This window comes from Pan paniscus, chromosome 2 (genome assembly GCF_029289425.2).
Source record: "Pan paniscus chromosome 2, NHGRI_mPanPan1-v2.0_pri, whole genome shotgun sequence".
Classification (NCBI taxonomy): domain Eukaryota; kingdom Metazoa; phylum Chordata; class Mammalia; order Primates; family Hominidae; genus Pan; species Pan paniscus.
In genome coordinates, this window is record NC_085926.1 from 157,183,443 (window position 1) to 157,211,016 (window position 27,574).

A 27,574-nucleotide genomic window follows, 5' to 3' on the forward strand; every position below is an offset into this window, starting at 1 on the left:
TTTTGAGATAGAGTCTCCCTGTGTCACCCAGGCTGGAGTGCAGTGGTGTGATCTCAGCTCATTGAGTGAGTTTCTTAATCGTGAGTTCTAATTTGATTGCACTGTGGTCTGAGAGACTGTTTGTTATGACTTCTGTTCTTTTGCATTTGCTGAGGAGGGTTTTACTTCCAATTATGTGGTCAATTTTAGAGTAAGTGCTATGTGGTGCTGAGAAGAATGTATATTGTGTTGATTTGGGGTGGAGAGTTCTGTAGATGTCTGTTAGGTCCACTTGGTCCAGAACTGAGTTCCAGTCCTGAATATCCTTGTTAATTTTCTGTCTTGTTGATCTAATATTGACAGTGGGGTGTTAAAGTCTCCCACTATTGTCTAATATTGACAGTGGGGTGTTAAAGTCTCCCACTATTGTTGTGTGGGAAAGAATCATTCCTAAAGAGGGCTTTAAATGAAAACTTTCAGGTAAAATAGGTGGGGGTTGGCTGAGAGCTGTGTGACAGATCTTCTGGGACAGATAGGACTTAACATCCAGGTATAGAGATTTGTTCCAATATATAATGCTCTCCTAGAGACTGCTCTCCAGATAATTGAGGTAATGCTGCACTATTTAATGATAATATAGACACTGCAATATATTACTAACCTTTTCTTTCTTTTTTAAAAGACTCTCTTATCGATTTATTTAAACCCACATCTGGACTGACTCATCCCAAGTTTTTGAGTTCATGATCTCATTCTGGGTTTTGATGACACGTTTATGTTCCAAGAGAATTAAGTCGGTTGGGGATGGAAAGAGAGGGCATGTCACACAGAAGTTGGTATGAAGTCCTGCCAGGCCCAGGGGCTTAGGCTATATCTGCTAGGTGAGGGGGGTCAAGAAAGGTTCCAAGGAGTTGACTGTCCTGATGAGTTTGGCATTTCAGGTTGCTCCTTCTGGCAGGCAATAAGTCTTCAAATAAGGACAGTAGAAATAGATGGTGTTCCAGAGGCCATTTGGCAAAACTGGGTAACTAATGGGAAATGGGTTGAGAGTGAACCAGGAGAGGATACTTAGGTTAACATCCATGTTTTGAAGAGTCTGAGATACATAATAATAAAAATCTATGTGATAGTTAAAATAACTAATGTCATCGAGCACCTGCTATTTGCCTGGTGCAAGACTGAATTTTTAATCATCAAGCTTTGAAATTTGGTACAATTAGTGTCCCCATTTTACAGATGATAAAACTGAGGCTCAAAGGAGTCACACAGCCCAAGATTACACAGGAATGGGGCAGAGCTGGACACCACAGGAATGACAAGACAAGTAAGACATAATTGCTATCCTTGGTGTGACACTTAAGGAATCTCTCTGTGGATGACCAGCACTTTAGAGTACACAAAACACCTTTAAATATGTTATTTTAGTTAATCCCCACATAGTATTGTATAGGAGGCATTGCCATCATCATCTTATACATGATGAAACTGAGATCTAAACGGAAGGAGTTGCTTTCTAAGATCAGACAGTAATTAGGTGACACATCTAATTTAAATGATAAATCCGAGCAGTTTGCAGAACATTACAACTTCTTTACAAATGCCATGAGTGAGATACTGCTGCTACTCACACTGGTGTAAGTCCCAAGTCATTCATGGGAAAAGAGTACAGATGATACAGTTTAGATTCTGGGATCAGACTGCTTATTATATTGGCACCTCATTTCTGTTATAAGACCTTGGACAAGTTACTTATTCTCCTAGGTATGTTTTCTTATCCAAGAAATGGGAATAATAATGGCATATTTTGCTATTTTTATAAGGCTTCTGCGATAATTTTTAAGAGATAATTCATGCAACATGCCTGGAGCCTAGTAAAATTCAATTAATGTTAGTATTAATAAAAATAGTTCAAAGAAATGACATAGAATTAGTTGCAGAAGGAAATACTAAAATATATAAAATCACATTTCAAATGAATTTTGAAGAATTTCAGAAGGTATAAGAGAAGCAATCCTGTGGCTAGGGAGTTAAGAATGTTTTTAATCCCGAAGATTGTTTTTGTTTAAGTTAGCAGTAGTGTTTATAAGCAGAAGAGTTAAATTATTGGAGATGGGCCAGGCACGGTGATTCATGCCTGTAATCCCAGCACTTTGGGAGGCCAAGGCAAAAACATTGCTTGAGACCAGGAGATAGAGACCAGCCTGTATAACCCTGTCTCTACAATAATAAAAATAATGTTTTAAATTGTTGAATATGTACTTAAAGAAAAGCAATTAGGCAGCACAATGAAATAGTCCCAGAGAGAAGAATCAAGGCCCTGAACAAGGGTGGTAGTAGAGGGGATAGAAAGGGGGAGATAGATCGGTATGAAGGGCTGCAGGGCATTTTAGGAGCTCTTACCAGCATGCATTTGGATTGCTTCTTCACAACATCACTTAGTAAATACATAAGAAATGCAAACTCATTTTCTAACCCTGCTAAGCAAAAAAATCTAATCTGGATGGTGTTTGCTACACTACAACAAAATGCATTCCAGAATCAGGTATAAACAATTTGGGAGTTACATGTTGTTCTGATTGCCTGCACTTTTTTTTTGTGCTTTGGTGCAAGGAACCCAGAGTTGGTGTATGGATTCACGTATCCACATTTGCTATTCTGTCTGCTTTCTGAGAGATGTTTCTTTGTTGGCTTCTGTGCTTATTTGTACTTGTGTTCTCATCTTGAAGCATGGTCTCTAGGATAATTTTCTCAGAAGGCAGAAATACATGAAATGTAAAAATATCTACACTCTTGTGCCTATACCTATATTTTGATCTCAGTTGAATTTTTATAGTTGTCCTGCTGTTAAGCTGAATTAACATTGAGCAAAGAGACCACTTAAAAAATTTTACTAGTAGTGTTTCAATTTCTTGTATCCTAGATTTAATGGAAGTGGTTAGACATTTTGTAATGAGCCGGTTCTTCATTCTATAATGATAGTTTTTGAATGTCATGATCTAAAACTAGCAAAAGTTTTGAGACCATGTACTACCTATGGAAAGGAGAGGGGAATATTTAAGCCTGAAGGGTATTTTTCAAAATAGCACTAGGCTGGCTTATCCTGTCTAACAACCCTGGATCCAGTGCGAGTGGATTGCAGTTTGCTGGTGCTTATTCAGATTAGGGCAAAGAGCTGGCCTGAATGATCTAGCTGTAAGTGTACCCTTCCAGAAGTACCCTTCTACTCTTGGAGGATCTCAGGGACTGAAATTATCTCAGATCCAAGGTTACCAGGCACAATGACTTAACCAGTCCAAATTAGGTTTGTACTTGCTATGTTTCCGCTTAGATCGGGTGTTTGACATTTTCGCATGTGGCAGGCAAAAGCTTTTATGTCCTAATGTTTATGAACGTAGCCTGGTTGGTCAAACAAGAACAATGAGCTATCACAACAATTTTCAATTTTCATAGGCATATCTTATGTTTGTAAGTTTCTAAGTTTACAATGTAGAAGGCAGCTAATGTTAATAATAAGTCCACTGTCGACAAGTGTAGTAAGGCCTAGGACTACCTCACTCAGCGATTACTGCTGTAAGATCACAGTCCCTCTGAATCTCGTTGGACATTCAAAGTGTCCTTAAAGTGTTAGAAACAGGCAAATATCTTTTTAAGTCTACTACCTCATGTATGCTTCATGTGCCCGTAACTTAACTGAATGAATCCTTTAAATGAGCTGTTGATGTCCTATTTGCCATTTTTTTCCTCCCAAAGAAATTCGTGTTTAGCTGCAAGGTAAGTTCCCTGTGTGAAATTTACAGGTTTGCCAGCCATAGAAAACATTAATGCATAATACATAAACAAAATGTATGCTCCTTTTGAAAAAAAAAAAAAAAAAAAAAACAAGGAATTTAGTCCTTGCTTTCCAAAGGGAGAATACATGAATCTTGCATTTTTATTTTTGATGCCTTTTTGCCTCTAAATATATGAGATGACTATTAATGCCCATATTCACAGCAGGGATAGAAGGGAAGTGGCAGTAAATTGTAAAGCACATTTACATTATAACAAGGCCTGTGGAAGCACTGTAATTCACACAGTTATTTCAACAGAGGTTTGGACTCCCTCCAATTTAATTTTCTGAAGTTGGGCTGTGCAGCTGGGTCATTCCTGGTCTAATCTGGGAAATGTATCTCTTAAGGCTGTGGATCAGAATGCCAGCCTCCCAGTTGTCACCAGGGAGCATCATTTACAGCCACTGAGGTCCGAGGGCAAAGCATCAGAATCACTTAATGTGGACACAGCAGCCTAGCTAGCTTCATAAATTGTGTTGCAAAGAGCAATAATCAATATTTCATGTTTAATGATGCAGAGCTAAAATTACTATAGATTTTATGTCTTCTACTTTTCCAAATTATGCAAACATTAGTAACCCCTTTTTTAGTGCCCTCATTACACTTCCATTAAAAAATGGATGGAGGGGAGCGGGTGAGGAAGCCTGGTAATATATAATGAAATTATTGAATGGTCAAAAGCATCAAAAGTGATTTTGGTTTTTAATTTTTGTTAAATAGTTGCCCTTAGGTTAATATATAATTATTTCCAAGACACAAAAACCTGATTTATGTAAGTTGCACAGGTTTTGTCACCCACAGCTACACAGTGAAGTAAATTGCAGATTGTTTTCACATTTTAAGTTAACTTAAATGCTCTGGGATATGCTGGGATTAAATGATCACGATGTAAGTCAGAAAAGTTAAAAGGTTGGCATTTAGAAACAAGTGAACAAGTGTACTTTAGAGAAAAAGCAATTTTGATTGGATTTCTGATTTTAAACCTGTCCAAAGAACATACGCTGTTTGCTTAGACAATAGAAGTGGTAGAGATTGAAAAAGGAGGAAAAATAAAAAACAAACCAGAACAGTGTTTTATTATTGGGCAGGTCAAGGAGCTGACTAAGCAGCCACAGTGATGGGCTTGTCTAACCTCTTAGCTATGCCACTGTCTGTGACAGAAGAAAAGACTGCGGGATTGAGACAGGAGGGTAAAGCCAGACACAAAAGAACAAAATTCAATACCCACCATTCATTCTAATAGTTCACACCCAAGTTACTTTAGAACAACTCTTATAACAGTGGGAAGCCTGGGAAGTAGTCAGTAATTTTTCACCATAACAGTATAGCCTAGATTCCTTTGCCACTCATAACACAGACTTCATTTGGAGAAATGGGATTAAGGATTCTGGAATGCTGTGTGTCTGGATTGTACTTGAATAATTCAACTTGTATTTTGCAGAGAGGTCTAGCCTACATTTAAAAGAAAAGAAGCAAATAGAGCATAGTAGAAATTGTCCTGTTATTTGGTGAGTCGAACCGAACCAGGTTCAGGTCCTTGAGTAGTGACAGCTCCTCCTATAAAGATTAATTATCAAACACACATGTTCTTCTGGTAAATAATATGATTAATTAATATGATTAGTTTATTGGTTTATAGAAAAAGAATTGCAAAGACAGGGCAAACAAAAGAAACTTAGGGTTCTTGAAGTTTCTGGATTCAGAGACAACTCATGTAAAAGGACGATTGAGAGTTTAATGAAGTGACTATTTACATAGATGTGGCAGAGTAGAGGAGAAGCCACAAGGAAGAAGGAAGCATCTGGGGTTATCAATAGTTGAATGGGGCAAAGGAAGGGAGAGGAAGGAAGGGTAGGTCTTGGAGGGGTGAGAAAATGGAGCACTTATGGGAATATGCACTATCTCGTGGGAAAGGCCACTCTATGGAAACTATGGCCATTAGTTATGTCCAACCGTGCTCCAGCAAGAGAGGAGAACAGAGAGAAAAAATATTCAACTTCTTTCTTCTGCTACCCTCTGGGCTCATGCCAGTGCCTCCCTCTGCTCAAACATTCCCCAGGGCCATAGAATAAAGGGTCTAATAGATAAAGTCCAAAATTATGAGCCCCTCAGACACAGGGAAGAATGGAGAAGAGTAAAGACTGTATCTGACAGGCAGACGATAGCAGACGATATAAAACTACTTGGGATTTTTTGGGCCATTAAGCTACTAAAGTTTCTTTTCCTCTTAGAATAACACATTCACTTATTCAACAGATAATATCAAGCACCTCTTCAATAACTCATTTTGGGAATAGGCACATCAAAGTGAGTAAGTTACCATCCCTGACCTTGAAGAGCTGAGTGGGGGAGGCAGGTAAAGAGTAAATACTGAAAATAAGGATCACCAGAGGTTGCTGAGGAAGGAGGGTGGGGTACCCAACTTTCTTTTTGGGTTAGAAATATCTGCTTGAAGGAGGGGAAAATTGGGGTCTTCCCGAAAGAAGAATGGTGTGGATCAGTAGAAAAGTTAGAGGCATGTTGTCACTGAAATGTCCAGTGGGCACGTGAGTTCTGGGATTTTGTTATGAATCATTTGACTGGGCTCAGAGAAGAAGTGTGTGCAGGGGCCAATGAGGTGGAGTGGGGAGAGGCAGGCTGGGCTCTGTCACACAGACCTTGGCTGAGGAGTTTGGAATCTAATCTGACAGCAACAGGGAGCTAGTAGAAAAATGGCATTGTTTTCTAGTAAGAAAATGGTATTGCCAGATATAAAATCAGAGACAAATGGGACTAGCAAGAGAAACCAATGATGGGATAGATCTATTTGTGTTTGCTTTTAATAGTAAAATAAAACAAAGCTTTCTCAAAGAATGAAACTCTGAGTGAAGATCTGTGGAGTAACATGACTTGCTTGTCCATCTCTGAGAAAATGAGGACATGGTTTGGAACTTCCAGGCCAATTGAATTGAAGTGTTTTTGTATAGTTAGCTTAAATAACCAAATGATGAAATCAATCCTCCAAATTGTCAGCAGAGCAGCTGCTCAGAAAGCTCTTGTTAGTCATTGACCTTATGTTTAATATGATTTCCTAGAATGTGGATAGTCAGATATTGAATAAAGTACTGCATCAAAGCCCTCCCCACCCAGCAAGCTTTCTGCAATGAAATATTCAAGGAAAGGAGAGTGGCTGGCACAAATTGCAAAAATGCTTTTCTTTATGCCCCCTAAGTCCCCAGAGAAAAAAAGAATAGAAGAAAGCATACCACAGCCACATCTTGGAGAAGAAAGTGCCAGGACTGGCAGTAGCTCCATTTCTTTTCTAATCATGATGCAGGGGGAAGAAAAAAATATAACCTAAAAATTCACCTTTGGTTTTTAAGAATAGTTAAGATTTCTCATTCAAACTATTTCCTTTCTGTATCAGAGCAGCTTCAAGTCTGACCATTTCCAGTCCTGCACTGCATAATGACGTTTGGCCAATATTGATCACATATACAACCCATAACAACATAACATTACAAAGGTTGCAATACAATATTTTTACTGTACTTTTTCTAGATTTGGATATGTTTAGATATACAAATATTTACCATTGTGTTATAATTTTCTTATAGTAACATATGCTTTATAGGTTTGTAGCCCAGGAGCAATAGGCTGTATCACATAGCCCAGGTGTGTAGTAAGCTATACCATCTAGGTTTGTGTAGGCATACTCTGATGTTCACACAATGATGAAATCTCCTAATGACAAATTTCTCAGGACATATCCTTGTTATTAAGCAACACGAGACAATATATGACCTAGATTTGTTACTTATGTCATTGGAGGTGGGGTGTGATATGATAAAAAAAAAATAGGTAGGAAGTGTAGGGGAAAATAGAGGATAAATGTGGAGGCTTATTCTTAGAATATGGAACCAGAGTCTATAGGACTAAAGAGTAAGTTTTACCCTAAAAATAAAATGACATGTTAAATATTGCAAAGGATAATCTATCTATCTATCTATCATCTATCATCTCTATATTTCTACCTATTATAATTACTCTGCCTATATGGTAGATATTTGCTTTCACTTACTATAAATATCACAAATGTAATAACAGAGTTAAAACAAAAATAAAGATGTTTATAGATCATGTAGTTAAAGAGGTGGGCAATGATTGTTCTAACTGCCTAAAAAGAATCCTTGTGGCAATTAAATATTTAATTTTGCTTAAGCTTCTACCAGCCAAAGCAAAACAAATGACCTCGTTAAGACTTATGAGTTTTATTATTGATGGAAAGTAGTGTACTGTTACATCAAAAGGGGCAAATATACCCTGCTACTAAATTCTAAATTGTATTTCTCTTTAATTCCATTATATAAAAAAGAGATCCAGTGTTTTATATAGACACTCTATAATAGATCTCAATCCCTACCTCACCACAACATACAAAAAGTAATTCACGGCCAGGCACCGTGGCTCACACCTGTAATCCCAGCACTTTGGGAGGCCGAGGTCCAGCACTACAGGAGTGCACCACTACACCCAGCTAATTTTTTTGTATTTTTTAGTAGAGAGGGGGTTTCACCTTGTTGGCCAGGCTGGTCTTGAACTGCTAACCTCAAGGGATCCACCCACCTTGGCCTCCCAAAGTGTTGGGATTATAGGCATGAGCCACCGCACCCGGCCCCGTCAGTGTTCTGAAAAAGACATTTAAAAAGACATGGCCAAAACAAAGCAAGCAAACAACAGCTTAGTTCTGAACTTTTATAATGCTATGGTTCACCTTAGAATTTTGTATTCACTAGTCCTAGGTTATGGCTCACATGGTAACTTCTCAGGATTCTTTTACTTGTATAAAAAACAACAACAAAACAACACAGAAACCTCAACTGAAAGTGATTTTTTAAAGTGAGAGAATCTGGCCGGGAGCAGTGGCTCATGCTTGTAATCCCAGCACTTTGGGAGGCCGAGGCAGGCGGATCATGAGGTCAGGAGTTCAAGACCAGCCTGGCCAACATGGTGAAACCCCATCTCTATTAAAAATACAAAAAATTAGCTGGGTATGGTGGTGGGTGCCTGTAATCCCAGCTACTCGGGAGGCTGAGGCAGGAGAATCACATGATCCTGGGAGGTGGAGGTTGCAGTGAGCCGAGGTTGCACCACTGTACTCCAGCCCGGGTGACAGAGTGACACTCTGTCTCAAAAAATAAAAATAAAATAAAATAAAATAAAAAATAAGTAGAATGAAACTTAAAAGTCCATCAATGTGCTGGTTTCAAGCTCCAGTTTGAAACAGATGTTCACAGCATCACCCTGGCTCTGGCCTCTTGGCTCTTTTTCCTTTGTCTCCATCCTCTTTACTGTATTATATTTTTCCTTCAGTTAGTACCTGTCACAGATGCAAATACTTCTGTCACAGTTCCAGTGTCCCTCACATTTCAAAATCCTAACACTCCAAAATCCAGAGGAATAAACTGAAGTTCTTCTCCAAATCCTAAGGTAAAGTTTAAATAATTAATATTGGTTGAGCAACTACTATGTGCTAGGCACTCTTCTAGGCACTGAAAATATAGTGGTGGATGTGACGAAAACTCTACTTCCATGGTGCCTACAATGTAGTGAGTGGAGACAATCAAACACAAATACATTAGGAAGTGATGAAGATCATAAAGAAGTGAATAAGAGCATAAGGCATGGTAAATATACCACAAGTGGTGGGTGACATTTTAGAGAGTTCAATCAAGGGAGGCTTTTTTTGAGAAGGCAGTATTTGAGCAAACATCTGGATGAAGTGAGGAAGCCATGTGAGGGTAATGTTGATTGTAATTGTGCACAGAATTAATGTTCTGTGTACAAGGAACAGCGAAGATAAATGATCCAAAAGGGAGCAACCGTGGCTGTTTCTGAAACACCCCAAGACCAATATGGCTAGACAAGTGTGGGTTGTAGTATAGAGGGTGGCAGGAAATGAGGTCAGAGAGATAGGTGGGAGTTCGTGTTACATAGGGCTCTATAGGCCATGGTGATGAGTTTGGATTTCATTCCAAAAGTGATGGAAAACCATTGAATTATGAAGAAGAAAACATCACTTATCTATATTTGTTTAACTATGATGAATCAAGAAATTAGTAGGTTGATCTTGCATGACAAGCATGTTCAGATGTTGGTAGATCAGAGTTGAAGCAGCAGCTCCATGGTTTCATCAGGGTCCCAGGTACCTCCCATCTTTCTATTTTATTATCTGTAATGTGTGGTTTTCCTCCTTATAGGCACAATGGCTTTTGCACCCTGGATTTCACTACTATGATCCAGGCAGGAAGAAGAAGGAAGACCAAACATTAAAAGCCACATGCCAGCTGAATCTTTTTTTTTTTTTTTTTTTGGTATCAGAAAAACAATAGTTTATATGGAAGCCCCATTTAGTAGACTTATGCTCATATTCATATGAAGAAAAATTGATCTCAATTCTTACCACATACCATACCCAAAAATTAATTGACCATACACCTGAATGTAAATGAACTATACATTTTCTAAGAGAAAATATAGAAGACTATATTTGGGGGCAGGAAAATATTTATTAGGACACAGAAAATACTAAATAACAAAAATAAAGTAAAACAATAAATTACATTGCATCAAAATGAAAAGATTTGCTTGTCAAAATATATTGATTGGGAAGAAATATTAGCAACAAATACATCTGACAAAAGAGTTGTACCCCATAATATATAAAGAATTTCTACTGCTCAAAAATAAGACATATAACTCAGTTAAAAACAAATGCAAAAAATACTCAACATTTTTAGTTATCAGAGAAATGCAAATTGAAATCACAATAGGATATCACAAATCCAGGAGAATAACTAAAGTGAAAAAGACTGACATTGAATATTGGTGGGAATGTACAGCAGCTAGACTTCTCTTACATTGCTGGTTGGAATATAAAATAGCACAACCACTTTAGAAAACTGTGGAAGTTTCTTTATAAATTAAACATGTATTTACCTCATGAGGTAGCAATTTCACTCCTAGATATTTACTGAAGAGAAATGAAAACACATCCACAAACACACTTGCACAACAGACTTGTTGTGCAAACAGATTTGCACAGCAATGATCATAGCAGCTTTATTCATACTAGGCCATATGGATATGAACCCAATTAGAATGCCCATTAACAGGAGAATGGATTGTTGTGTATGTATACAACAGAAAACTACTCAGCAATAAAAAGAAATGAGCTAGTGATACATGCAACAGACAGCATGGACAAATGTCAAAATATAATGTTGAGTTAATTAAGCTGGACACAAAAGAATAGATAAATTTATATGAAAGTCTAGAACAGGCAAAAGTAATCTACACAGATAGAAATCAGAGCAGGGGTGCCTTTGGGAGAGGAAAATTGATTGTAAAGGGGAACAAAGGAACTTCCTGGGAATGATAAATGTTCTATATATTGTTTTGGCTGTGACTCTACCAATGGAAGCATTTGATAAAACTCACTGTATTGTACACTTATAAGGTGCATTTCATACTTTGTAAATTATACTCCAATTAAAAAAGAAAACCCAGGTACTACAAGACCACTCAGGTTATTACATGGAGAAGTGACTGATGCAGCCTAACCTAGAAATCAGGGCAATAATTAGAAGATTACCATGGTTGGCTTAGACCAGACTGAGAGGTGGCCAAGTTCCAAATATATTTTGAAAGTGGGGTCAATAAGATTAGCTCATTGATTGACTATAAATGGTAAGAGGAAGAAATGAGTAAAGTCTGGTTCTTAGGTTTAACTCTTCATAGCTTGGTGAATAGTGATGCCATTTGCTAAAATGAGGAAGAAGCAGTGAAGAAGGAGGCTTGGGTAGGAGGGTATGAGCAGAGAAATCAACATTTTGGTTTTGAGCTTGAGATGCTTGTCAGACATGTACATGGAACTGTCGAGTAGGCAGAGTGGATATCATATTCGAGTAGAAGAGTGAAGTTTAGAGAAGAGATCAGGTACAAATATAAAATAGAAGCTGTGAGACTGGCTGAGATCCCCTGAAGAGTTAGGATAGATAGAGAAGAGGACAGATGGCTGGGACTGGCAGCTGGCATGTTTCCAGAGGTTTTGTAGGAGTGGGGAAGATCTGAAAACAGCAATGAGGAGCAAAGAGGGTCCCACTCGACCTCCACACCATGTAGTATGTAGCACGTGGGGAAGAAATGGCCATCTCTTAAGAGGGCTGCAGGGGAGAAGGTGAGCTCAGGGACTCAGCCAACTTTTTCATCTGCAAAATCCTCTATATACTAGACCTCTTTTCTGAACAATTCTTTGCTCTTCTTGCTCTAACAAAAACTTAGCTGTCCCAGAATAGTGAGGCATAGTTTAGTTAGAACAACATAATTAAGGGTATATACAAAGAATTTGGGGAGATACAGGATTTTGCTGATGACAGACTGTAAAGGACCCACTGGAAAGGTTGGAAGGATTGGGGAGAAGTGGGTGATTAGGCCACATTCTGGAATGCAGTATGGGTTTAAGAGATTGCATAATGGGAGAGGTGATCTAGGAGACTTGGGTGTCTGGTGGGTTATAATCATGTAGAGGCTAGTCCTGATGGTCTTTTGGATGTAATTGAATAATTATTTCTAACTGCGCCTTCCTCTTGGGACTGGTCACTTTGACAATTCCTGGTGGGGGGTAAGTGGTGTGGTAAATGGTATGGTAGATAGTGTGGCCTCAGGGAATGGTGGTCTTCCCAGGAACAGAATTCTGCGAGTCTTCCTTAAATCCTGCCATGATTGATAAGACTGAAGAAGGGAGTCTCACCAGGAAGCTGGGCCAAATCATGTCACACCTCTGTGGCCAGAGAAATGAGATTACAGAGACTACAAATGCCTGGAATTCAGGGATGGTGTGTGTGTGTATGTGTGTGTCTGAGCACATGGGCTATGGAGAAGAGGTTGCCACGAGTTACTAAGAGACAAGAGAGAAGGTTTGCTGAATGGCCAAATGCAGCATGCAGTCATTAGAGTCTCTTACCCAGCAACCAGCAATGACAATACTGTTGAGAAAGTGAATTTGGAAAGAGTGTGGGTGGATCTATGTAAACATATCCAAATTCTGAAAAAATAATAGGAAACATTAGTGAGTAAAAAAAAAAAGTCACACAATTTGAGTGACAATATTATATTCTAATTTGATCAAGGATCATGTTGTATTTTTGTGTGTTTAAACACTTAACCATCACAAAGTCCTGAATTCTTTTTTTTTTTTTTTTTTTTTTTTTTGAGATGGAGTCTCACTCTGTCGCCCAGGCTGGAGTGCAGTGGCGCAATCTTGGCTCACTGCAAGCTCCGCCTCCTGGGTTCACGCCATTCTCCTGCCTCAGCCTCCCGAGTAGCTGGGACTACAGGCACCTGCTACCATGCCTGGCTAATTTTTTTTGTATTTTTAGTAGAGGCAGGGTTTCACCGTGTTAGCCAGGATGGTCTCGATCTCCTGACCTCGTGATCCACCCGCCTCAGCCTCCCAAAGTGCAGTCCAGAACTCTTAATGTTGTGTTGTATCAATTTTGCTAACAGTTATGCTTGAATAGTATTGCTCGGAAGTAGCTGGTGACAATTTGTAAGATATATCTTTTCTTTTTCACAGGAAGAACTGAAAAGATTGCAGAATCCTCTAGAACAAGTTAATGATGGAAAATATTCATTTGAAAAGTAAGTAAAAAGTATTAAGTTAAATCATTTGCAAGGTTGGAAAGCTTGAGTAAAAAGAAAATCTTTCTGGTAAAAATAAGTAAGTAAATTGGACAGTTTCTTATGTTATCATTGTGGTCAGAGCCCAGAAATGTGGCTCATTTGAGATATAGGTAGATAAATGTATGACTAGTTGAGCAATGATACACAAGCTCTACTGCTTGACAGAGTAATACGATGCCTGGAAGATGTTTCTGGTGGTATGTCTGAGGGCTTGAAACTTAACTCTGACCTGTCTTAGTCTTTTAATCAGGGACATTTGTAGAAGGCAGGCACAAAATTTGTAAAAAGTGCAAAGCTAACACTAAGACTAACAGACTGAACATTCAAATTAACACTACAGAATGGGACAAAACTGAGCTAAAATAAAGCAAAAAAGAAGAGATGAAATTGTACAGAGATAAAAGTAAATATTTATAATATACCCTGTACTGTTGAACACTCACAGACTCATCAAATTCTGATTGTAGCCTTTTGATATAGGCATTATTATTTCCATTTCACGGATGAGGAAAAACAGGCTCAGAGAGGTTTCAGCAACTCCATGTATACTCAGCTAGTGAGTGGTGAGAATGGGAAATAAACCCGAGTTTGGTTGCCTCCAGAATCCTTGCTCTCAATCACTGGCTGAGCCCCAATGTACTCAGGACCAGTCAAGCTGGTTGGGTGTCATGCTTGGCTCTGGACACCACGTTTAAGAATCACATTGACATTCCCAAGAGTATTAGAAGAGGTCAATTAAAATTGTGAGAGTTCTGGAACCATGTGAAACTACTACAAAGAGCTGAGGATGTGTAGCTTGGAGAAAAGAAGTCTCAGAAGAAATGTAATAGCTGTCCTCAAACATTTGAAGGATGTTCCTATAAAAGAGAGGCTAAGTTGCTCTTCGTGCTCCAGAAAACAGAACAAGAGTCAATGAGTAGGATATATGGAGAAACAGCATTGTGACTCAGATAAGGAAAAACTTTTGTAAAATTTCAACCTACCCCCAAACAGAATGAACTTTGTTAAGAAGTGAGCCGTGGAGGGGCAGAAAGGCATCACACCTTTCCTCACTCATTATAAGGAGCACAGCCAACACTCCTGTAACAAAAGACAGGTTAACAAAAGAAAAGCACAACACGCTTATTTAATCAGAGTTCTTTATTTTGTTTTATTTTATTTTTTTGAGATGGAGTCTCACTCTGTTGCCCAGGCTGGAGTGCAGTGGCACCATCTCAGCTCACTGCGACCTCCGCCTCCCGGGTTCAAGTGATTCTTCTGCCTCAGTCTCCTGAGAAGCTGGGATTACAGGCACGTGCCACCATGCCCGGCTAATTTTTGTATTTTTAGTAGAGTCAGGGCTTCACCGTGTTGCCAGGCTGGTCTCAAACTCCTGACCTCAAGTGATCCACCCACTCAGCCTCCCAAAGTGTTGGGATTACAGGTGTGAGCCACTGCGCCGGTCTATTTACTCAGGGTTCTATGTGACATGGGATCCTTCAGAAATGAAAACCCAGGGAAATTGTCCACTTTAATACTTAGTTTTGATGAAGAATGGACAGCCCTGTAGAAATGTGATTGGACAAAAAGGAAGGATCTACTGTATGAGATGGGAAAACCCAGCAAGTCTGTCAGTTCAGATTCTTCTTGGCCTCTCTGTGCAGCATTCCTTCCTCTTGGGCATGGGGCAAGAACCTCTGGAATGAGGGTCTTAGGACTCTCCGTCAGACTAGGTAGGTCAGAGAATTTGTTTATGACCAGATTTTATACAGAAAGGCAGGGGAAGGTTAGAGGAATATTTTTAGTTTTTGTAGCTTGTTTGGGGGAGAAGGGTTCTAGTTTCTATGACCTGCCTTGTGGAAGAGGAATTCTGGTTTTTATGGCTTGCATCATGGAAGAAAGAGGGGCAGGGACAGAAGGGCAAGAGAAGGTCAGAGAGAAAGTGACTTTGCTTCTGAGGCCTTTTCTCCTTCAGTTCAAAGAACTCAGCATGCCAAACACCACACTTTACAGTATGTGCTGAGCCCCAGTAGCTGATAAGATACTGGAAGTGCCCAAGAAGAGTGTAAATGACCATACATCTGAAATGTTGTTAAGAAATATCCTGGAAAATTGAAAACTTTGGGTCTGATGCCTCTTTCTACTCTTTCTTAGCTTTGTCAGTCCAGACAAAATTTTTAACCGTCTTGAGCCCCACTATACTCATCTTTAAAAATGAGAATAGTAGTCTTGACTTGACAGTCTTTTTGAGAGCATTAAATGAGACAGCCCATGATAGACTGATACCTTCAATGCTGGCTCCTTTCCTTTCCATCTGGGCAAGGGTTTGGGCAAGACAATCTCAAAGGTTCATTCCATCTGCACGATCCTAAGAATCTGGCATGTCATCAGATTGAAAGGAAGTTTCAGCCCTTTGACCAAATGAAGTTTCTGCTCATTTATTTTTATTATGCCTGCTCTCGTTAATATGAATAAATAAGAATAAAATAGTAGAATTTCCCTCCACCACCACCGTCACTAGCTATATGTAAACAATAACTAAAGAGTTTTTTGCTGACAGTAGAATGAAGACTTTTCTTTTATAGAGATTACTGTTGTAATGACATTAGATCTAGATCAGTTATTTTTCACCTTGGCTGCACTTAGAATCAGCTGGGGAGCTTAATAAAAATGCCCTGGCTTAAGCTCCACTCTAGAAAAATTGAATTAGATTCTCAGGGGATGAGGCCCTGGAATCAGTATTTCTTAACATCTTCCTTCATGTAGCTCTAACGCGGAGTTGGGTTTGAGAACCAGTAGTGAAAATATATTTTAGACTCATTTCACTTATTCAATAATCTCCTCATGCAGCTTAATTCTCCAAGGACACACTTTCTGTATGATGTTTGGCCCATTTATTTATTAAACCTGGCCATGGTGGTTTTTCATTATTGATTTTTTTTTTTTTTTGAGATGGGGTCTTGCTCTGTCACCCAGGCTGGAATGCAGTGGTGTGATCTTGGCTCACTGCAACCTCCACCTCCTGGGTTCAAGCAACTCTCCTGCCTTAGCCTCCTTAGTTGCTGGGATTATAGGTGCCTGCCACCACACCGGCTAATTTTTGTATTTTTAGTAGAGACAGGGTTTCACCGTGTTAGCCAGGCTGGTCTCGAACTCCTGACCTCAGGTAATCCACGTGCCTTGGCCTCCCAAAGTGCTGGGATTACAGACATGAGCCACTGCGCCCAACCCATTATTGATCTTAACATAGGAAATGAAGTTTTTTTTGTTCTGCTAACTGACCACAATTCTATATTAAACCTCTCACTAACACCAGCATGTATCTTTCTCAACTGTCTGCTCTCAGGAAGATATTTGAAAATTAATGGTATATATGTGGGCTTCCATCTGCCCCACACTACTCTTTCCGCTTTATTATCCAGAGGCCTGAGAAAGCTAAAACCTTCTGGAAATGACCAGTTTGTTTTGTGTGCTTATTTTTTTTCAATCCCGATTGAGGAATTCCCGCAATGGGAATTAAATACTTCCTTCAAAGCACATGGGCCCATGGGGGTAACCTTTCCTTTCATGCTTGTCCAGGACAGAGAGAAAACAAGCAGTGACCACCAGCCCTAACAACTATACCCATTTGCCTGGAATTCTGGAGATTTTTTTGGTCTGTTTCAGGTCAGAACTATGTCCTTAAATGCTGTCAAATTTGATTGAAAAATTGGTGTACTTTGAGTGAGCAGATTAGGCATTTCGTTATAGCTGCAGCTGACTTAGGTGCTGATGTAAATCATCTCAGCTACTTGAAATGACCATAAGTTAAGTGATAGTGGTGTCAGAACAGTTGATTGGTTATTCCCCCTTGGAACATTACATTTATTCTGAATGCTCAACAGGGTTTTGTGGTAGACAGTTAGTGTGAAGGGGAGGGAAGCTGCAGCTCCATACTATCTGAGACCATTGGCAGAGCCAATCAAGTGCATTTGTGTACACACACACACACACACACACACACACACGAGCTTAGCGAAGCTTGGCATGTGCCAATAAACAGAGAAGAGCAATTGGTAAGGCCATTAATTGGAAGGCTACTTATGACTCCGTTGTTTAGGAAAATCACTTATTAACTTAAGTAAGACCTTAGGCTGACTGCCATATTTTTGTAAATATTAAATCAGCCTGGGTTTCTGGTAGGAGATGTGTGATTGCAAGTCACACATTGTACTGAGGAGTAATCATTTTATTACCCACAGACAATTATTGATGGAATGAACTAAAGCTATCAGATTTAAACCAACAGGTATTGGTAGTTTATAGTTTGGTGAGGATATATAAATTATACCCCCAAATTAGCAAACGTGTTAATATTATGAAAGTTTTATTTTCTTTATGAAAACATTAGCTCTGTCTTTGTTGCATATCTACAGACCCTACAATATATAACTTTATTGCTTAATTTGTAATTAATAAGTAATAAGAGTCTTAAAGTATCCTTGTCATAAGTCTGTATATATAATATATAGAATTATAAAAATAAGACTTTCTGTGTTAGTCCTTTCTCACACTGCTATGAAGAAATACCTGAGACTGGGCAATTTATAAAGAAAAGAGATTTAATTAACTCACATTTCCACGTGGCTGGGGGCGCCTCAGGAAACTTGCAATCTCGGCAGAAGGCACCTCTTCACAGGGCAGCAGGAGAGAGAATGAGTGCCCAGCAATTGGGGGAAGCCCCTTATAAAACCATCAGATCTTGTGAGAACTCACTATCATGAGAACAGCGTGGGGGAAACTGCCCCCATTATTCAATTATTAGATTATCTCCACCTGGTCTTGTCCTTGACATGTGGGGATTATTACAATCCAAGGTGAGATTTGGGTGGGGAGAGAGTCAGATCATATCACTTTCTATGCCCACCTACCCAGGATTAGGTTCCTCCGTGATTCTCCTTTAATAATATCTGTCACACTTGCAAATACTCGTGTAATGTTCATGTTCTCCTAGATTGTGGGACCACAGGAACAGGGACCATGTCTAGTGTTTTCACCATTTTATCCTCCATGCTTTGCATCATTCCTGCCACACAAGAGACATTAAATATATGTGTAGAAAGAGTGATTAACAATGAATTAGTAATGGACCCTGAATACCAATGGCACAGAGTAAACAAGAGTGCTTCCTTGCCCCTCAACAATCAGGCTGAGTAACCCCAAGCTATCTTGGGGTGCTGACACCACCTACTTGTCATGTAGGAATTTATGTGCTCTCCTATGTTTTCCCTACCGCCTGGACATTCCTTTCTAAAAAGAAAAAAATACATTTGTGATTCTAAGGAATCTCTCCAGCACAATTTTTTTCTTTTTTTCCCTTTTCTTTACTACCACCATATTCCTAGTCCTCATAACCTGGACTATTTGAATAGCTTTCTAACTAGTTTTATGTCACTCTCCTTGCTCACTCCCACCACAAATCATCCTTAAACCCTCCATTTATCATATTTCCCTGCTCCAAATGCATGGAGCTCCCTGCTGCAATAGATTATGATCTACAGTGTGAAAAGCTTTTCACACTGTAGATCATAATCTATTGATGGTTTGTTAAATAAATTTGGTGGGTCACCACTGACCTCTTAAAAAAAGTTTCAAATATAATTCAAAAATCAAAGTATATCACATGCAGTTGGGGGAGTAATGTTTCTTGAAATTTTTATTGCACACACACACACACACACCCCTACCTTACCACATGCACGAGTATTGAATTGGGATGTTAAATATATTACCTATGAAAACTTCAGTCAGTGGGATTAAGTTTAATAATCCTGATATTAAAAAATACTCCAACCAGTGCCTTCTGGTGGAGAGAGCAGTGAGATGTGAGTTTTATTGGGGTTCCTCCTGTACAGTAAATTTAACATTATCTCTCCAAGCTTCAGATTTTTCAGCTGTACAGTGGGGAAAGTGACTTAGTTAATGGAAGTTACTGTGATAAATAAGATAATGCACATAAAATGTCTATGACAGTGTGTTATACACATTATGGGACCAGTAACTATTAGCTTTCTGCTTATCAAAGCCTATTTCCTTTTGTTCTCCTATTTTTTTCATCCACTTCGACCAAATTTCTCTTTATTTTCTAAAAGTATCCTTTGAATGTTTTCACCTCTATTTGTTTTATTGTCTTCCTCATATGTTGCCCTTCACTCTCAACTTACCTACTTCCTATCCGGCCTTCAAAACTCATCCCAAGAGCTGCCTTCTCCATGAAGCCCTTCTTGATCGTTGTAGCACTAAGAGTGCTATAAGCTCACTGAAAGCAGTGATCATTTCTCTATAGCCCTCTGCCTTCCTACAGGTCAGAGATCCATGCTTTGTTCCCAGTGGAAGCCCTGAAACGGCTTACAAATGAAAGGAGGAAAGGTCCAGTGGCAGTGGTACTACCGGGGATGAGTAAGGTCTTCTCTACAACTTACTAGTTGGCCAGTATCATGGAATTTATAACCATATCCTTGTGTTTTTTCTCCCCCTGAAATTGTCCAATATGCTCCTTTTCTTTTCTCTTAAAGGAAATGATTTTCATACCATAGCTATGAATGTTAGTTGAGAACAGCAAAAGGACAACAGAAATAAAAGTCAAAGCCACATTTTTTTTTCATGATATGGTTACTCATCCATCATCCATCAACAGGAACTTTAATAAATTAAAATAAACAAAATTGAATCTATATCTTATTTTACACATAAGTATAAATTAGCAGTATTATTGCTATAAATGTTAACCTTCTGGATTGGGAGATATTGAGACATTATTTCTGTTTCTAGTCACCAGCTGGCCATGGATGCAGAGAATAATATTGAAAAGTATCCCCTCAATCTACAGCCCTTGGAATCAAAGGTGAAAATGTAAGTTATTTCAAAGTATAAATTAAGCAGTTAGTTCTAGTTTTATGAATTCCTGAATAAATCTGGAATTTTCGGGCACAACAGTTATGCATCTTTATTTTACATTCGTGTGCTGCACATTATTTCCTCCCTCTTCTAAGCAGGAACACAGCTACTTTGGGTACACAGCACCATCTACTGGGTAGTACAGGGAATTATTTGCTTGCCATTATTTTTACCACTTTTTGATTTTTCCATTTCTTGTCTAGTACAATCCTTTAACTTCCACTAGCATTTTCCTTTGCCTTTCATCTTAGTAACTTGGTGGTTAATTCTATCTTTGAACAATTTGGTTATTTCCACCTCAAGCCATCTATGTATCACACACACACACACACACACCCTTTTAAAAATCCTCTTCTTTCTATTTCAGCTTCTGTTCAATTATTTTGGGAAAATGTTTCTTCTCTTCTTTTTTTCTCACTTCTTATCCTTTTCTTCTTATTGTCTGTTAAGATACCCAAATGTAAGCCTCCTCCCCCATTATAAATGACTATTACCTTAAAATAGTGCTAACAACATCTCAATATTAACAAAATGAAACTAACAAGATCCAAATTGAGAAAGACTTTATTATAGAACAAAATATTAACCTTCTAAAACCATTTTAAGTAGAGAAGGGGCCTGTTATAATTACCTCGGAAGCAATTTCAAAAATATTTATGACCGTTTTCCGAGATCTTTTCCTGTTCTGATTTTCCTTCAGAAGCATATATGAGAAATGCCAGTGAGTGTATATTTAATCTCTCTCCCCACCCTCTCCCTCACAAACACACACACACACACACACACTCACACACTCAGTATAACACTCCGAGAAGCATGAGAATTTAAACGAGAATGTTAACATATCTGAGCTTGGCCAGAATCACTGATCTGTTTTTTAAAGTGCAAGGAGGAATCTTTTAGAAAAGAAATCACCCTAAAGAAGGGCACCTTGAGGTGTGTACAACTTTGAACAACACCAAGTTGTTGCTGGACTTAGGAACTAAAACAGAAATCACACAAATACATAATATCCTGCTGGATAAAAGCAAATACCAATACATACCCCTGTAAATCTATGTTAACCTTGGTCACCAGTAAAAAGCTTGCCTCTGCATGAGCATAGAAGGCTACCCCTCAAGATAAAGTCCAAACAAGACTTCTGAACCAGTGGGGTACCCAGCTAGAAAGTTCTGTGTCACACTTACTAAATACATAATGAATCAGGCTATCGAATCATTTTGTGTAAGCAGTGTGTCAGCCTCACTACACAGGGCATTAGTTTGCAAACATAGGTTGCTTTATCATTGGGAATTTTCTCATTAAGATAAGGTTCTATTAAATGAAAATGTGCTGGTGAAAGAAAAGTTGGTGTATGACAAATTAGAGTGTTTAATGTGAATGCTGAAATTAAGTTAGAAAAATTCCTGGGTCTTTTTCAGTTCCCATCACCTTCAATATGCAGGGGCTGTGTGGTAGGTAGCAGGAGAAGGACTAGGCAGAGAAAAAAATCTCTGTGCTTCAGATTCCAGCCAGCTCAGAGAGCCTGAGATTTTATATTTGTTGATTTGATGGAGGAGTCTCAGCTCAATGAGGTGCAAACAGAATGGTTTTTATCTCTTCTAATAATTCTGAATCCCATTTCTGCTCACTGGAGAGAAAGGAGGGAGAGAAAACTTAATCTTGCCCAACAATAGAACTTGAGTCCCATTGGAGAGTTTAGTCTAGTTCAGTGACTTTTGTCTAATCTGGTTATTAAATTCTTAACTCTCGTGGCAGGTTGAAAATCTCCTCTCTGCATACATGAGACCTTTTCTACAGCTGAGTACTCTGCTTCCTTCCTTTCCCTCTCCTCTTTCTATCTCCCCTTCTCTCCTCCCTCCTTCTCCCTTCCCTCCTTCTCCCTTCCCTCCTTCTCCCTTCCTTTATCAGTGTTACCTCTCCCACCCCCATGGACTAAATACCAAGACTGCCCCAGGTTTCCTATGAATAGATGGCAGACACTTTCGCTCTCAGCAGTTGTTTCCTTTAACAACTGTCCTATGTTTTGGGACTCTGAGGGAAGGGGTCATTGGGTCTCCTGTAACCCCCCCAATAGTATAGGCTGCACATCCTCAATGGGTTTGTGCCCCTTGCTCTGCGGGGGCTTTGCCCCATGATGCACCAAGCAGTGCCTTCCTCCAGCTGACTGTGGCATCTTCAACAGGGACAATCTTGGGATATTCTCATTCCTGCTTTCCAAGAGAAGTTTTTTTAGTCCTGAAGAGCATTGGGTATAAAAAATGTGCCCTTGTCCCAGGTACCACGGTCACCCTGTATTATCACAGGCTTTCTCTTAGGGTCTTTTGACTTCTTTTGGTGGGGACCAACTGAGAGTCTATCTTCTCCTGGGGGTAGAGGGAAGTGAGGGTCAGTCCACCATAAAATCCCCTCTCCTGAAGGCTCTCCTTTCCCCTCCATGATGAGAAAAGAGTAAACAGTTCCCATACAGGGTGTCTGGCTAGTCTAGTGCCTGCAAGCCCTGAGGGGGATGGAGGTGCTGTGGCAAGGCAATCTCTGAATGTAAAAGAGAGGAAAGATGAGACCTGTTCTCAGGTGTGGACTGCCTTCACTGTCTACCTGTGGGAATCCCAGGATGGGGTCAGAATAGCAGGAAAGGGTCTCAGATGGTTCCTCGTACTCAGGACATCGTGAAAAGGAAAGAATTTATAAGAAAGTGTAAACCTGCATGTGGCAGTGCAAAGTATCAGTGGCAGGAGGCAGAGGCCTGTCAGAAAGTGTGGCTCAGTGAAAAAATGTGTGAGTGTCAGGGAGGGTGTGTGTATCAAAGTTGAAGGGAGTGTCACAAAGGGTCCATTACCTGGTTCATGAATGCAACTGTTAAGAGGTAATTTTGAGTATTAGACCAGAGGATCAAAAGAGTGCATCAAAAGGGCAAAAGCAATCAAGATCGTATGGCTATTAATGAAAAGGCATTTGGGGGAGGTAACAGGCAAGTTCTCTGAAGATTAAACAAAGGCAAGCCTCTCAAGTCAGAAAATTTGTGAAAGTAAAAGTAATAGTGAAAGCACCAAAAGGAAGGCTCTCTGAGCAACTCTAAGGCTAAAGATGAATGTGTTCCTAAGAGCCTTAAGGCTGGAACAAGCTTTGGGGGATGAAGGTGCACAGCAAAGGAATGCAGGCTTAGTGAGAAGGCCTCGCAGCACAGGCAGAGGTGGGCTCCCCCAGCCCCAACAGGCTGCTGCCCTCCACCTTGTAATTCACTCTTTTCATGTTGTAGCAAGATCTAAAACAGATCTTCCTAATACAAACCCTCATGTAAAAGTTGTTCATTAGCTATGTGCGATCCCCCAATCCCCTTCCGTACATTTTTAACAATGTATTTACTTTGTGATGGAACAACATAGAGATGTATTGAATACAAATTGCTTTTTTGAAAGTCAGCTCAATAAATATGCTCAATCCCTCTCCTGATTTTTATTATTATATTTGATTTTGTAATGAAACAACATTTAGGTTCTATAAAGGAGAGAGAGGGGCAGAGAGAGAGAGAGAAAGACAGAGAGACAGAGAGAGATAGCATTCCCAAAAGAACTTTAAAGATGTTTAGTAAACCCTTATTAAATTGCATTTGAGAGTAATACATTTCTACTTTAGTCAAAAATTTAATTAAAAGAAGATATGAGAGAAGAGTGGTTGAGAGCACAGACTTTGGAATTTGAGTAACTTAGGTTCAAATCCCAGCTCTGCTTTTTACCTGCTGTGTGACCTTGGGAACACCAGTGGCCTCTCTGGGCCTCAGTTGCACTCCTCTGTAAAATGAGAATGCTAACATGTCTTATTAAATTGTAGTCAGCTTTCAATGAGAAAATTCAAGACTAGACATTTAGTCTACTGTATTTTTTCCATGCAAACATACCTTTTTCAAACATATTTTTATGTCCACTTGGGCTAATAAAATATTGCCAGGAGGGATCCTTAGATGATTTGTACAGGTGACTTCAAAGTATTTGAAAATGTTTGATATGTCCTGTCCTTAAGTAATTATAATAGTTTATCTAGGAGCTCTATTTGTCAAGTTTGGGCTAAGTAATTTACATACATTATCCTTGACTTCTTGCAGGGGTTACAAAGAAGTTATTCTTACTCCTATTTTATGGATAAGCAAGAGGGAGGCCAGTGTGTTTAGTATTTTGTCTAAAGCTACAGCTCATGAGAGGTAAACTAGGCAAGAACCTCTATGACTCTAAGCACACTTTATCATGAGATAAAACTTTTTCTTCTTTGAGATATTTCTGGGATGCAATGTTAGAAGAATTACATTTGTTAATCACCTACTTGTCATATATCCCAGAACTGTGGAGTGGTCACTGCCCTCAAGGATTTTACATTCTAGTGGGGGAAGAGGACTTGTTTGAAAAGAAGCATTTGGATTAGCCTAATCTGATACTCTTCTTTTTGGATGTTTAATAGTATTGCAGGACCACTATTTTCTTTCTTAGACTCAGTAACCCTGGGTGCATTATTTCTGAAGCACCTTCTCAGTCCTCATAAAGAAAAGAGTGTTATAGATCCAGGACCCAAATTGCCCAAATTCTCATGTGTGAGAACATTGGCATTCTTGACAGTCTGCAAAGTTATGGGTATTTGAGAAGAGACCTATGAAAAGAGCCAAGAGAGCATAGGCCCTGGTGCATAGGAAGCATCATCCATCAGTGTGGCAGTGAAGTCGAGAGCTACAAACCGGGCGGATGCTGGAGTGGAGGGGAAGCAGGCTGGAAAGAGAGGGCAGTTTCTGTGGGAAACCTGCCTGTTGCATGCAGTGGCCCCGTATTGACATTTGAACAAGTTTGTATCAGGATACAGGGTTGGGATAGATAACAAATGATGCAAATATGATACATCTGTTAGGATAGCTTTTAGCTAGCTGCATATAGAAAAATCAACTAACAGACTGAAATAAGTAGGGGTTCTACTTCTCCACTCACAGTCAGTATATGACAAGCCAAACCCACTGTCTCCATCCTGCTTCTCTATTTCTGCCTTTTGCTGAACCTTAAGGAGGGAACAAACGTAATGGGGAGGCAGGGATCTGCTCTGAGTGTTGGGAATGATGATCAGTTCCCATCTTGTTTCCTGAGACCGGCCAGGACTGTTTGGTTGTAAGTATCAGAAACTCAGCTCAAACTAATTTATAGATGTAAAAAAGATCATATTGAATCACATAACAGAAATACCCATGGTCTAACGTGCTTTAAGCACACTGAAACCCGGGCGTTTGGGCAAGGTTATCAGGCATCTGTCTTTCTTCTTCTATAAACTCTGCTCTTTCCATGATTCATTCTCATGTGGGCTCTCACAACATTGCAACAAAGTGGCCACTGCCAGCTCTAGGCTTGCAGGTAGTTTCAGGTCTACTTGCTGAAACTTTAGATGAAAAAGAGGGCCTTTTTCTCATAGTCTCAGTACAATCCCCAGAGCAGCCTTTAATAGACCTGGCTTGAACCATGTGTGCATCTCCAGACTGAACCAACCACGGCCCTCTGGCTAGTCAGCTCGGGGGAATGGGCCACCCTCTACAGTGATAGGGTAGGATCTGTTTCATCCAAAGCTCGTGGGTAGAGAGTTGGTGGATCCGCAAAACCAATGAAAAGGAGAAATTAATATTGGGCACGCAAAATCTACCCATGTGATAATCATGGTGCCTCCCTCACAGCTCACTTGTGGTAAGGATTGAATGAGAGAATCAACACAAAAAAGAGCTCTATGTATATCAGCTATTGTTTCCAAGATACTCAGACTCAATGTATCCTCTCTGATGGTGTCCTCTTTTGTCCATCCCTAAATTCAGCCTACTTGAGTTATAATGTATTTTGAATTTTTTATAATTGTTTGGTAACATATACAAAATAGTACTTTCTCATAAAAAATCAAGATTTCTGGCTGTTCTTGAAAAGTTGAAACCAATTATCAACTGCACCAAAGCAGGGTTGCCCACACTGCCCAGTCTGCGCCCCACTGCACAGTCTGCCCCCAGCCTGACCCCAGGTGGCTTCTGAGAGCCTCTTGCCATCTTTGTAGCCTCAGACTTACTGCTCTTCTCTGGGATCCTCCTGCTTCCTGCCTGGTGTCTTCACTTCTGTGCCTTTGCCCAAAGATCTTCCTCTCCATCAATCTCAATCCCATCCATGCTTCAGGACGAATTAAAATACTAGGACTCCCTCAAGCCTTCTCTAAGCACCCTAGCTCTCTGGGAACCCTCTCCTCTCCTCTTCTAGATAAACATATGCATTGGCAACCTGGACTGCACAGGCTGTGAGTCCCCCAAGTGGCTGTGAGTGCATGACAGAGCCAACTGCACTGTAAAACACACAGGGATATACAGAAAAAGGGCAGAGGCAGGCAGATTGTGCCACCCCTGCTATAAGAGAAGATACACAGGAACTGACCTAGCAAAAAAAAAAAAATTGTTGAAAATGTATTTGTCATCTGTTTAGAAGTAAACCCTTACACTTTATTTATAATTCAAAATATAGGAGCACACAACATGTGCTTTCTTACTTCAACAAGCCTTTAAAGAATTATAATGAATAGCATTGTCTAGTTTCAAAAAAAAATGTCAAGGTAGTGGATAATTTACTCTGTAGCCACAAAGGAGACTTGTGAACAGGAATTATGGTAAATCTAGGAGAAGAAGGCTGAAAGTGATTCCTTATGATTGAGAGATGAGGTGCTTCTAAATTTTACTTTAGTTCCCTATTACAGTAAAATAACATCTGGAGATGGTATTAAGACAGCTTAATATTGGAACAATTTAATCTTTGAAGGTCATGTTGTAGGAATCGCCAAGGGGAGTAAATAACATGTAAACACTTTTCTATGATACAGAGAATAACATAGCATAGTTCCATCATTAAAAAACCATGTAGCAATTTTGGGTAATAGCCTGGTGTGACATGATGGCCCTGTCATTTTTTGACCCCAAATGCTAATTTAAAGACTTGTCCAGCTTATCATCTAGTCCTTAAAACTGTAATTATGAAGGACAAGTAGTAATGGGAAATATATATATCATATTATAGTATGTTTTAAAAATAATAAGATCGTGTAATAAATTGTTTTCACATATGTGGATGACTATAAAATAA

General features: G+C 39.4%; 1 protein-coding gene across 2 annotated transcripts in view; it reads left to right on the forward strand.

Moving 5' to 3' along the window:
* IQCJ (IQ motif containing J) overlaps positions 1-27,574 on the forward strand; it is a 196,374-nt gene that overhangs the window by 158,842 nt on the left and 9,958 nt on the right. The window contains exons 2-3 of one of the 2 annotated variants that reach the window (XM_008956070.4): positions 13,426-13,490; positions 20,322-20,402. In XM_008956070.4, the coding sequence (XP_008954318.1) occupies positions 13,426-13,490; positions 20,322-20,402 (146 nt within the window). The remainder of the gene's footprint in view (positions 1-13,425; positions 13,491-20,321; positions 20,403-27,574) is intronic. The other variant, XM_008956071.4, reaches the window with a different exon arrangement.